The sequence below is a fragment of the Temnothorax nylanderi genome, unplaced genomic scaffold (genome assembly GCF_030848795.1).
Source record: "Temnothorax nylanderi isolate EJ_2023f unplaced genomic scaffold, tnyl_v1.0 TNYL_tig0047_pilon, whole genome shotgun sequence".
NCBI lineage: Eukaryota > Metazoa > Arthropoda > Insecta > Hymenoptera > Formicidae > Temnothorax > Temnothorax nylanderi.
In genome coordinates this window covers 1,254,230-1,268,276 of record NW_027249109.1, presented here as the reverse complement: position 1 = coordinate 1,268,276, position 14,047 = coordinate 1,254,230, and the positions used below count along the sequence as shown (strand labels likewise).

At 29.7% G+C, this 14,047-nt stretch overlaps 2 protein-coding genes and 1 pseudogene across 2 annotated transcripts; all 3 read left to right on the top strand.

Moving 5' to 3' along the window:
- The first annotated feature begins 103 nt into the window (after positions 1–103).
- On the top strand, positions 104–3,120 carry LOC139772135 (chymotrypsin-2-like; annotated as a pseudogene).
- A 318-nt stretch (positions 3,121–3,438) lies between these two features.
- On the top strand, positions 3,439–9,727 carry LOC139772263 (odorant receptor 43a-like). The gene is made up of 7 exons (XM_071705798.1): positions 3,439–4,416; positions 4,747–5,016; positions 5,951–6,419; positions 6,887–6,986; positions 7,466–7,585; positions 8,639–8,794; positions 9,095–9,727. The coding sequence occupies exons 1-7, from the start codon at positions 4,347–4,349 to the stop codon at positions 9,146–9,148; spliced, it is 1,239 nt and encodes a 412-aa protein (XP_071561899.1). The 5' UTR covers positions 3,439–4,346; the 3' UTR covers positions 9,149–9,727.
- Positions 9,728–10,414: 687 nt separating this feature from the next.
- LOC139772262 (chymotrypsin-2-like) lies at positions 10,415–12,690 on the top strand. The gene is made up of 4 exons (XM_071705797.1): positions 10,415–10,720; positions 11,253–11,572; positions 11,782–12,036; positions 12,474–12,690. Exons 1-4 carry the CDS (start codon positions 10,678–10,680, stop codon positions 12,621–12,623), a joined length of 768 nt encoding a protein of 255 aa, XP_071561898.1. The 5' UTR covers positions 10,415–10,677; the 3' UTR covers positions 12,624–12,690.
- The last annotated feature ends 1,357 nt before the right edge of the window (positions 12,691–14,047 follow it).

Below are 14,047 nucleotides of genomic sequence, written 5' to 3'. Positions count from 1 at the left end.
CCGTGATGATATCTGTAGACATGTATTGATAAATTGTATCTTATTGCACGTTTACATCTAACTGTTCATCTAAGGTCAAGCTATATAACTTCGCTGGAGCATCATGAAAGGAGAACTGTTTAAGAGTTATCAATTTTATAAAGAACTTTTATTCCTTTTTCGCAAGAGATCATGCTTCTGGACGGTCAAAGGAGTCAGACGGGGATGCCCGCTGAGCGCTATGCTCTTCATACTGCTGCTGGCAGACTTAGAGGAAACAATGAGAAGAGGGCAAGATGGAGGCATGGTAGTAAAGAGAATAAAATTTTGGACGTTAGCATACGCAGACGATATAGTAGCTATAGCAGAGGACGAAGAGGAGATGAAGAGGATGATGAAAAGACTGGAGAAATATTTCGACAGAAAAAAGCTGAGAGTGAATGTAGGGAAAACAAAGGTAATGAGATTCAGGAAGGGAGGAGGTAAAATGAAGAAAATGGAAGGGAGAAGAAATAGAGGAGGTAAAGGAATTCTGCTATCTAGGCTACACATTCCAAAAGAACGGAGGACAGGAGGCGCATATAAACGAAAGAGTAAGGAAGGCTACTATAGCAATGAGACAGGTTTGGGGAATAGGAAAAAGGTTATTTGGAGGAGACTGGATAAGAAGAATTAAGTTATACGATTCGCTGATTGCAAGCATAGCTTTATATGGAGCAGAAGTGTGGGGATGGAAAGAGAGAGAGAAAATCACGCAAGAAAATATCTTTCATAAATCATACAAAAGTCAGAAGGAAACTGTCATTTTACCATATGTGCCTTTAATAAGGTACATATTGCTTTTCTCACAAAATATACGTATGCAAATGATTAATCATTAATCATTAATCACAAAAAGAGGGTTCCGATTGCCTGATACGAAACGATTGCCAACAGCGTCGTTACGCACAATCATATCGTACACATGGCCATTAATTTTGCATACATACTAGTTATACACGCGACCATATTGCGTACAAACACATTGAAACCGGAATTCCCCCCCCCCCCCCGATCACAACTGCGTAAATATTCGTTCGTGTATATAAGCAGTAGTGAAGAAGTGACATTTTTGAAATTCTGTTCGAAACCATGTTCTCGTACGGTATACTTCGCAATGTTACCACCAGCATGGACTTTGATCGTCGTCGCCGTTAGTGGTAGGTGATTAAATAAATTTAAATGATTATAAATTTGACTTCATTATATTAGAAGTTTCATTCACATTAAGCAATTATAGCATATTTGAAAGAAAAATCATATTTTGAACTTCAATAATTACGCGAATGTCTCCATAATGATTTAACTACTCGCATTGTGAGGATTAGACTACTTGCAGTGTGAGTGAAGCAAAATAAAGATTGTTACCTCTTATTCACTGTTTGCTATTACGAAAATAAAATGAAATTTTCCTTAATCTTGATGCAGAGAAAGAAACAGTTAATCGTATTTTTAGAAAGTGACAATAAATATTTGTATCAAGTGCCAATGCTGAAATAACGCAATATGTTGACGGCGATGTTGACATCACGCAGCATCCATATGTTGTGTCGATTAGAAGGAACGGCAGACACGCATGTTCCGGCGCTATACTTGACGAGTATCACGTCGTCACGTCGGATCGATGTGTTCCGCCGTTCGAGCATGTCTGGAACGTTATGAACAATATAATCATAGTGAGCGGCACGAGCAGCCTCAAACCTGGCGGTGTTCATATCTTTGTTAAAGAAATGTTCTCGCAAAATCATCACGTTAACCCACTTGAAAATAATGTCACTAGCGGACTTGGTGTGCTTAAGGTACATATTCATATTTGTACTTATTGTTTTTATACTATAATTAAATTTATTCATACACACACACACACACACACACACACACACACACACGTATACACATTGTCATTTGTTTCGATATTTGAATAATTAAATAAGTGTTTAACTTACTATTTCTAGTATTTAAATAATTTAGAATTTTTTGTTTAATTCTTTTTTAAATTAAAGTGCTAAAGATTATCAATTAGACGGTCCCCTCTATGGTATAATCAATCATTTAACTAAAATGCTGAGATCTAAGAATTTTTGGTTTTGAAAAATATTGTTTTCCGCGATATCTACCGCGTAAATATCGGTAACATAATGAACTTTTGCAGCTAATACAACCACTTCAATTCAACGAGAAGATTCAGCCGGTTGCGCTATCTGAAACAGAAGTACCACTGGGTGTAAAATTGCAAATGGTTAGTTGGATGATAGCTGATCGTCAAGGAAAAAAGACTGCGAATCTGAAGCAAGTAACGTTAACAACGATTGATCATCAAGAATGCCAGTCATTCTACAAGAAAGAGCTCTCTAAGTCTGAATTCTGCACTCGAGCGGAATCTGAAAGTAATTATTGCAAGGTAAGAAGATATTATTAAAAAAACATAATATTAAAGAAACGATACATTTTAACATATCTTATATATATTCTGACTTAGGGGATTGTTTAAGTTTTAGAAAAAAAAAGAGTTTTTTCACTAGCGTATATAACATATATATGCTCCTAGTAAAATATTTTTACAAAAGTTTTTCTTTACTCTTTTTATTAACTGCATTTATATTTAAAAATTAATTTAAAAGGTAAAATATAAGAATAGTAATGATAACATAATTAATAGATATATATGGAGGGGTGAAAGCCATATATGTGTTTATATAATATGTGAAACATTCAGTTAAATGTATCAGAATTAAATAATGACAGTATTAATAATTATTATTTAGGGTGACAGCGGCAGTCCTCTGATTTATGAAGGCAAACTTGTCGGTTTAGCTACCTACAGTATTTCACGCAACGAAACTCCACACAGTTCCGGATGTTCATACCAGTATAAACCAAAATATCGAATACCTCAACGACATAATAAAATCATAAACATTTATTAACGCTCTATTTTCAATTTTTGTTTTAAATAATTTACAGATTTACAGATAATAGATAATATTCAGGCAAAATATTAAAGAATAATAAAATGTATAATTATAATATAAAACAAATCAGCTAATTATATCAGCAAGTTGTACAATAATAATTTGTAACATATAATCACAAAATTATATTCTTGACAAAAATTAATTTGCATAGAAAGTTAATTTTTCATGTTATTAGCAAATATTATATACAGATTATGTTTTTTTGAAGAGAACATAAGATGTATCATTTACGATATGTGGTAATAATTTGCTTGTTCAACCTATTTTATATATATCAGTTTCAAATAAACTTTGAAGCAACAATTACAATATGCGAATAAATATTTTAATATCTAATAATTCAAAAAATAAATTTAAATAATTTTTCTGTTTACTATATGCATATGTGTGTATATATGTATATATAAATACATTATCACAGAATAAAAGTAAATATCTCAGATATTTTTTTTATCCATCTAGCGAGTGTTCAGAACAATAATATGCATCGTTATATAACATATTATCTCAAGACGTAAAGCCTTTCGAAATAATGTAAGTTTCATTTCTCTGGTGATAAGATACTTGTTGCGTGCACATATCTGACTACTTTTCTGTATTTTGATCCTTGAAATACAGAATTGTATAGAATTGTACAACTTTGCTAGACTGTGAACTGAAAGTTGTGAAATTTCAAACTTTAACGCAGAAGAGAACTTTCACATATCGTGCACCTTCAGCAAAACGTTAATCGATAACTACTGTACAGGGTCGGTTTTAGAAATTGTTAAACTTATTTTTAATGTAACAAAAGAAAAATTTTACCTTTGTCAAAAGATTTCTTTTGTCCAAAAAATGAATAAATTTAGAAGATGCTAGAATTCAGAGTGTACTTATCAAATATTCAATAGATATTTATAAATCTATAATTGTTTCAAATATATGCTATATTTTTATGAAGATAAATTAATTAAAACTATATTTTGATATTTTTTAACAACGTGCAACAACTTTGCTTGATGTACAACAACTACTCTAAATATTCTCAAATTTTCTATGTCAAAAAAAATTTTGCAGTTTGTGAAGTATGTCGAATGAGTATCTGAATTTATATGCGGCCCTTTACCAATGTTGCTGACACGTCGCAGGTGTTTAGCTCACAGAGGGGAAATAAATACCCCTATAATTCAGTTTCCCCAGGCTAAACAAGTAGTTATAAGCGTTACGCGCATTCTTGTTACGAACACGTGCATTATTAACGACTACGGTATTCACTTAGGGGAGTAAGGAAAGTAAGCCTGTGAAGAGTGTGAAGTTTCTGCATATGTTACAGTTCGTATTGTAAGTTGCTGAGGGTATGATCACATTGTAGATATGATAAAAGAGGAAGTTAATTCCGCCGTAACTGCTGATATGGTTACCTCGACGCATTCGGGATATGAAGGTGCTTATATTCTTTTGCTATAGTCTTAATATCCTAATATAGTGATATAATAAGCCTAATATAATAAAATATTTTTTAAATAAATAGCAATTTTAATACGTTTTCTACTAGCTGCTCATACAAGAGTTACATGCAAAAAGTAAAAAATAAAACAATGTGCGAAAATAATTTCAAGTAGATATATTATAAATGTGTATAGATAAAAAAGACGAGTAATATGATGTAAATAGAAAAAAATGATATATTTTAATCTTAGCAGAATATTAACTGATGTACGTTATTTAAAAAGAACCTTTATTAATCTTATATTTAACGTTTATTTAGAAACAGATTACAATTGGGTTATTACATTAAATCGACTTTTTCTGAGCTTACTTGGAATTTGGCCGGAACCTTACAAAACTCCACGAAGCAAATTGATGATGAATATACGCGTGATTATTATATTAAATATAATTATTTGGAGTTGCGTCATTCCAACCTTTCATTCTCTCATCAGAATATGGGGCAATATTACGTCAATGATCGATAATCTGCAAACTAGTATACCACTTTTAATAGCAATAATGAAACTTGTTCTCTTGTGGCGGAAGAAGGAAGGTACTAGGTATATAAACTTGAGTGTCACAGTGTCCTACCTCTAAAGCGAAAGAAAAGAAATGTGCATAGAAAAAGCAATTTTATTCACATTTCTCTCATAAAGAATTTTAACAAGACGACAAATTTAATAATTCTCAATGTTCGTAATTACGTTAAATTTAAACACATTAAGTTGTCATATTTTGTCCATTTTAACTTGAAATTTAATTAATACAGAAATTTGATAATATTTTTTTTATAAGAATATTTTATACATATATAATAATCAATTTTAAACAAAATTTATAGATCTTTAACATTAAATATTTTGATATTTGAGTCTTTCGCGGTGTGTATACGCACACATTTAATTTGACTTTCGGATTCGAACCGCGTGAATTATTTATTTGATATCCTCAGTCCTATTACTCGTATCCGAGCGTGATGATGGCTTCTCTTCATATACATGTGTTGCGCACGTGGATTATACACATTGTATATGGGACCTACAGTTTAACGCAGATTCCGAACGGCTATAATTTTTTAGAGAAGCGTTCTTGGCAAGACATACTCTCGGTGGTTTACCATTGCCTTCCGAGAAGAGAACGAGCGAATATAATTTTGGCCGGGAATCGAACCCGGGACTTCGGTTCAATAGACCAGTGCGCTGTCTACTAGGCCACACTCGTCCTATTTGATATAGTATCTGATTAAAAAAAACTGAAATGTTCACGAAATATCAGAATCAAATAAAAAATTCACGCGGCTCGGACTCGGAAACCAAACTTAATTAAATATTTTGTTGCACTGATTTCGTTCATATGTTTATCATTTTAATTATAATTCTTTTCTATTACATTTTCTAAAAAAATTTATTATTTTTTTCATTTTATTGATCATTCTCACAACAACATACAATTAATAATATAATTCTAACGTACTTCATTTTTAATAGTTCTTGTACCAATTTTACAAATGATTAAAAAGGACTGGATAAAATTAAAGTCAGAAAAAGAAAAAATCGTTATGATAAGACAAGCGCGGACAACACGTCTAATCATGATTTGGGGATATTTTGTCATGTTTATCTCGTATATTTTGGGTGTAATTCTTCCTTCCTTTAATATATCAATAAGATACATGACAAATATTACTGATCCAGGCAAAGTGCTGCCATTGCAAACATATTACATATACAATGTAAGTAACAGCCCGTTTTACGAGACAACTTTCATCCTACAAGGTTTTAGTATTATGATATCCGCATCTGTGTACACCGTCACGGACTCCTTCATGGGTTATCTGGTCTTCCATATTTGTGGTCAACTTGAAAACTTCAGGACACGTATTCTTAATCTGGATAAATTTAATGACTTTGAGGAAGCACTATCTTCTAGCGTGAAGGATCATATACGTCTTATCAGGTTCAGTATACTGATAAAACAAAAAAAAGTTTACAAATAAATCAAATAAATTTTACAGAAATTATAAAGTATTTTCTAAAGCATTAAATTCTTCTCCGTTTATTCTACAATCCATCAAGTTTTGTTAGAAAACAAGAGCAAAATGATTTGTTAATCATTAGCGAAAGATTTTTTTGGTAATAAGTTATTATAATATATATACATATATTGTATATGTATAATAATTTTAATAAACTCAAAATGTCATGATCATAACTGACACAATGCAAATTATATAATTTTTTTAATTTCAGGTACATAATATTGCATAAGTTTTATTTATATATATCATAAAATATCAAATTTGCTATTTATTATAATTAGAAAAGAAATTTTGTTTTACTTTTTATTTATATTAAAAAATATAGAAAAAAAGTGAGTAAAAGAAAATCATAATCATATTATACCATGCTAACTTTTGCTTACAGATCTATTAAAATCATCGACAATACATTTAACTTGATGCTGCTTGGTCTGCTGATTAATTTTGGCATACTTTTTGCTCTGTTTGGATTTTTATTTATCACCGCAAGTATATTTTCTAACTTGTATTTATACATTTCTTTATTTGTGCAATTAGAATGCCAAAATTTACAATTAGAACTGTAATATCCATATTCTTATCTATCTTTTATTCTTCAAATAATATATCTATTATTCCATTAAAATTATTTAATGTATTATGCTTATAAATTAGATCTATTTCAAATTGCACAACATAATTTGTACGTATTCATGTCACTTTAAAGAATTACGAATGTTACTACATATGTAAAAAGCATAATTATAATGACAATTAATTATAAATACTTTATTACTTCTCGACAACTTATTTTTAAAATATTTTTTTCTCAAAAGAAATAGATACAATACAATCTAATTCTTAATCATTTAAACTACTGCTTCTATTAAACCTGATTATGTTAACCATTTATTTATATTTATCTCTTTAAATACAACAATTTCTTAAAAATGTTTAATTACATTTAGTCATTTTTACTGCGCAGATAACGACACAAGGTCGCAATCTCTCCATTGCTCGACTCATTTACACCCTGATGGCTTTCATTAATATATTCACACATATGTGTCTTTATTGTGTGATAGGCGAATTTTTAGTTATTCAAGTAAGTATTGATATTTTAAAATATTAGATATATTTTTCATGACTTATCGTTAGTATACATAACATGAGTAGGGGAGACCGGGGCAAACTTGACACTAGGCTTTTTGCTAATTTAAATCTATCGTAAAAACTTGCCTTTCTTACTGTAAATGCGTCTTTATGTGCCAGTATTATCAACGGAATTTGGTGACATTCTGAGTTATGATGTAATTTTTAGCGCGACATAAGCGTTTTTGATGGTGAAAAGTAATTTTTCTAATCTCTCGAAAATTTCCACTCTTTTATCGAGCTTTACTCTTGCGAATCTACCGGTAAGTGATTTTGATGGGAAATTCGATGCTTTATACGAATCCGATAATAGTTTTTACAAATTTTCAAAATTTTTATATTTTTGGAGTGACAAAAGTGAAAAATGACGTTCGGGGCAAAGTCGACACCACGCAGTTTTATCGGCTCCCAATAACAAACGATGCTTGTCATGCAGCTATATGGTCCATGACAAATGTGTGCGCACGTCTAATCGCGAGTTTACTTGCATAAATTGTTTTTCAGACATGAGTTTAGATGAAAATAATTGAATGTTCAACAATTTTTGTTCTCATTATTTCCAATGATTGTTTTACTCAATTCCGAATTTTTGTACTTTCTAAATACACGATAAACAATGTATGTTTAGTTTCAGACAATAAAAAATAAGTTCCAGATCAAATTGTGTCGATCAGGCAAAGTGTCGAGTTTACCACGGCATTTTTCAATTTGAAAATTTGTCTTTGCGTCACTTTTCCTTTCCTGGGGGCAAAACTAAGCGACGTACAGCAAAACTTCCTTAAGCAATTTTGTACCTGAAGGGACACTCTTTAAATGTGTACCATTAAATTTGCTTGAAAATTTTAATTAATTGTTGAAAATTGCCTTTAAAAAAATCGTGTCGAGTTCGCCCCGGTCTCCCCTATATTAAATAATATTCATGTATGTTATTTATTTAAATATTTAATAAATTTAATACTAAATTTCTATCTTAATGTAATTCTTTTTTCGGATACTGTTTATCAAGTGTGATGGGATTTACGAGGCTACTTATCACTATAAGTGGTATAATCTAAAGCCGAGGCAGGCCAGAAATCTGTTGATTATAATGATGCTGGCCAATAAACCACTGCACCTTACTGCAGGAAAACTCTTTCCTATGACGATGGCTACATTTTGCAATGTAAGATGTATTATAAATTAATTTAATCATTTGCACAATACAAATAAAATTCTCTCTAATAGCATTTTACAAAGATACATTGTAGAATAAAGTAGATATTAAATATTTTTTACTAACATTTAAAATTAGAAATTACTAAACATATATTAAAGAAAATTAATTAAATTAATTGGAAATAAAAATTAAGATTCTCAATAACAGTATAATTACTGAATGATACGCGAACAGTGAGAAAATTTAATATTATTTAAACTAATGAAATATCCACCTAATTATTTGTATAATTTTATTATATTTTAGCTGTTAAAAACATCGGGTGGTTACATATCGGTTTTACTAGCACATCGTAATTAAACTGCAGACATTTAATTGTAAAACAAATCCCCAATAATTTTAAAAATAAAAACGAATTACATAGTATAATTTTAACTACCAAGTTTATTATTATATGTCTGCTATTTGTAAAGTACGACGGACTTTACGAAGCCGCACGCGAGTATAAATGATGCAACTTGGAGCCAAAAAAGGCAAAAAACCTATTAATGATGCAAGTTTTAATAGATCGCTGCATCTTACTGTGGAAAAACTGTTCCCCGTGACGATATCTGTAGACACGTATTGATAAATTGTATCTTATTGCACGTTTACATCTAACTGTTCATCTAAGGTCAAGCTATATAACTTCGCTGGAGCATCATGAAAGGAGAACTGTTTAAAAGTTATCAATTTTATAAAGAACTTTTATTTTTATCTCGTAGCTTCAGTAAAGTGAGTCAATAGATAAATACGATGCAGCAGGATCGGTATTAGAAATTTCCAGTCATAAACATTCTAAAATCGTAAAAATTTTCTTATCTTCTTTGAAGTTCTACATAACATTCTACATAAGAAAGCAATAATCTAAATAAACTTGTTAAAACGGTAATTACGAATGTAATATAAATTTTAAAAAATCATCTTTTTTATAATATTTTTATATCTATATTTTTTAAAAGTAGATTTAAGTTTTAATTAGCAAAAATGTATATAATTTAATTGTATTTTCAAGCCTACTGCGTGAACATTTTTAAGTTTGTTATATATTTCATATGCGGCCCTGTGCCTATAGTGTCTGTATTTTCCATTCGCATTCGAGCTGCTTATTTCTTATTATGCAAAGGGTGTATTTATGGAGGGTGCGTGAGCTTGTTGAATGGTTGAGTTAAACCCTGCAGTTTTACCATTTCAATAATCTATAAGCACAAATGTATGTTGTGAAGTCTATGGTTGCGTCGTGTGAAAAACAGACGTCTCTCTATAGCCGTCCACATGAATGTTTCGGGATATACAAGTATGTATACATATATGGACGTAATTTGTATATTTATACATATGTTTTGAAAAATTTTTTACCGGAAATTTTAAAACGATAAAATAGTTGGAAGTATATTTACAATATAAATTATTTCTTAATTTGATTTTGGTAATAATTAATTTCCATTTAATTGTATTTTTTGGTAAATAAATCGTTTCATTACTTATTGCAAAGATGTGCGTATCGATTATATAGTTATAGACTGTGTATACGTAAATATGTAAATTATAAAAATTACAATATTTTATTCACTTAACGTTACAAATATCGGTAATAACACACGATTGCTCATGAAATAAATAAAGATATGATAAGTTATAGTATCTTAATATCATTTTTAATTCAATATTATTTAATTACGATCTCTGTACTAATGATTTGTTAGCGATAACAATTGAATGGCATACTAATGCTATTCACAGCTGTGTACATTTGTTGATACGCGCGTAGGTATATAAATTGTATACCATACGCATTACCATTTGCTTCGCAAAATTTGCCAGGCACGGTGTAAAAGCAGATATACGAAATGAAGCAGTTAGCGTGTATCCTCATCGCATTGGCGATCGTAGGTAAGTTACACATCAGGAACTTGATAACAATTTGTGTGACAATTTAAAACAAGTTCTATATAATTAAATTTTGTTTTTAATACTTAATTTATCTTATAAATAATATCTTATAAGAGCATTATACATTATATTTCAATTTTTAATATTGCATGTATAAAACTATAAATTGCATATAAAATACATAATTGTGTAATTGCATATACTGTACAATATGCTTCACCATATTTCTATTGTACTTTTTTATCGATTTTATTGTTTTTTATCGCATCTTTTTATTATTCCTATTGTACTTATACATTTATTAGCTCTATCCTATTGGTTTTAAATTTTGTATAAAAATAGAAACAAAAATTATTGTACTTTCTCTTATGTCATAAAACATATAAAATTAAATATAGATATATTAAATATGCAATTCACAAGAATTTCTTTTTTAGATAAATAACATGTGATAATTAAATGCAAATATTTCTAATTGATAATGAGGGTAATAACGTTTTGATACGCACTTAGTTTTACTATACGTTTACAGCTGTTTATGGCGATGAACCAGACAAGTTAGTGAATGGAATACCCGCGAACATAGAAGACTATCCGCATTGTGTCTCCATAAGGGTCGACAACACCCACTTTTGCGGCGGTAGCATAATTGACAAACAGCACATTCTAACTGCCGGTCATTGCGTAGCGCCTCTAATTCAGAACTCCCATCTAAGGAAATCTGTGACCGTTGTTACTGGCACAACCTACCTCAATGAAGGTGGACAGAGTCATAAGGTGGAAAAACTGTGGTATCACGATGATTATAATCCTCGCGCCAGTAGAGGCAATTATGACATCGGTTTGATAAAGGTACAATCTTAAAATAAAGTAAACAACCTTGAAATAAAAAAATACATATATGTTATAATATATTATAGCTTATAACGCATTTGTGATATGCATGTTTAGTATACTTTCCGATATATTAGTGACAAAAGTAATGATATACAGACGTCAAATAAATGAAACACGCTTTAATCATTCTCACTGTTTGGTTCATTAGTATAAATTACTTTTAGTTGGCTTCGCCCATTGAGTTTGGTCCAACACAACAGCCAATTAAGCTCCCAACGAAGACTATAGAAAAGGATGATGACGTCACGATTGCAGCCTGGGGTTCTAGGGGCTTCAGAAAACCTGTACATAACAACTTGCAGAAGTTGAACGCGAAAGCAATGCTTCCGGATACGTGCCAGGCTTATCACAAATTCTTAATGAACATTCACAAGGACGAGTTCTGTACCCTCATCACTTATGGAACTGGATTGTGCAATGTATGTAGCATATATCTAACATGTCTCATTTCATTATTGCATCTTTTTTTATATTTAATGTTTATATTTAATATTTATATTCCGTCTATAATATATATATATATATATATATATGTATACACATGATACATTTCGTAATTACTCTTGTTCAATCACGACATTGTACTGAACATCATTCGCGTTACAATATTACATTCCTTTACGCATCCACGATAACATTTTATATCATAGTTATATCTGTAATAGCATTCTCAAAGTAGAATTTTTATATCCCTCATTTTTCTTTTTATCATCTTAATAATTTATAACAATAATAACGCTAAATTATTGGAATTCTGCCATCTTAAATAATGATTTTTTATTCAGCATAACGCGTAAGATATTGTCAAAATCATATAAGGAACAGTACGATAATAGTCTCTATTTTTCTGTTGCAGGGTGACAGCGGTAGCGGACTGATTCGAAACAGCGACAGAACAATTATCGGTCTGGTGTCTGGTGGAAGACCGTGCGCCAGGGGTTATCCAGATGTATACACCAATGTTTATCCCTATCTTTCTTGGATCGAAGGAAAAATGAACTACTAACATTCTTCTCTTCATGTATTATATATTCTTAATCTCTATATATTTAATAAAGATCATTGAGCAAATATATCTTTTATTATATATGTATATATTATTATTAAATTACATCATTTGTATAGCTCTTACTAAATTCTCAATATTATATGCGCGTGCAAAAAACAGCTGATACTTGAGTTCCTTTTTTACATGTTTATTTCGACAAAATAATAAATTATGAATTTATTATCAAGTTATTCGGTTAAATCTTTAATATCAATTAAATTTTATTTTAATTGAATAATTAAATATAACCATTTATTAGAAGAAACAGGGTGGACATCTTTCAGAGTTACTTCACTAGTCAGATATGGGACAAATCGCTGTCCACGGATGTATATGTAACACATGGCTATAAAACGCACACCTGTTTTGTACTTTAAGTTTTGTTTTCGAAGTTGAATGACACTTTAGTGATAAATCAATAATACGGCATAACAAGATCGATTTAAATAATTTCAAAACAAACATATAATTAATGAATGAAAGAAATCGTATTTTTTCTTCCAAACAAATTGATTCTATATAAGAAACAAACAAATTTTAAGAAGATAATATAGTTGGACATATGCAATATAAATTATTTCTTAAATTTGATTTTTTTAAATAATTCAATTTCAATTTAATTATATTTTTTAGCAAATAAATCGTCTTATTACTTTTATTGCAAATATGTGTATTATATAGGTAATTACATTGTGTATACATAAATGTGTAAATCTTTCAGTCCGTTCTTTTTAATATATTTTTGTAATAGATTTTTATAATATTTATCTTGCAAGTACTTTGCAAGTATATCATAAATTATAATTAATACAATTAATATATTATTAATATCCTAATTTGTGTATTCAACACTGATGACTGTTCTTCACTCAAATTCCAAAAATTAAATACTTAATTCTATTTATCATTCATTTGTTTAGATGGTGACTCAAGGTTGAGATCTGTCAGTGACGTCAGTGTCTCATTTAACTTTCATTATGACGGTATCTGATATCAATACATTTGATAACACATGTCTTTATTGCGCTGTAGGACAAATTTTGATCGCACAAGTACGTTATTTCCTTGGTTAACTTACACATAAAATATAAATTATATAGTGCTAATGAAGATACTTGTTCTATTTAATATATGTATAGTCTAATACTCTAATATAATTTTGTATATGACTATACTGTTTGTCAAGTGTTACGTAACATTTTTTACAATAAATAAAAATATTTAAAGTAAAAATTTGAAATAAATTTAAATAAATAAAATATTCTTTTACACAAATAAAATGTATAAATTAGTAGCTAAAACGTGAAAAATATTATTAATTTTTAGATTATAATTCCAGGAATTGAAATTATTTAATCGCCAAACTGTGCATTGTATAAATT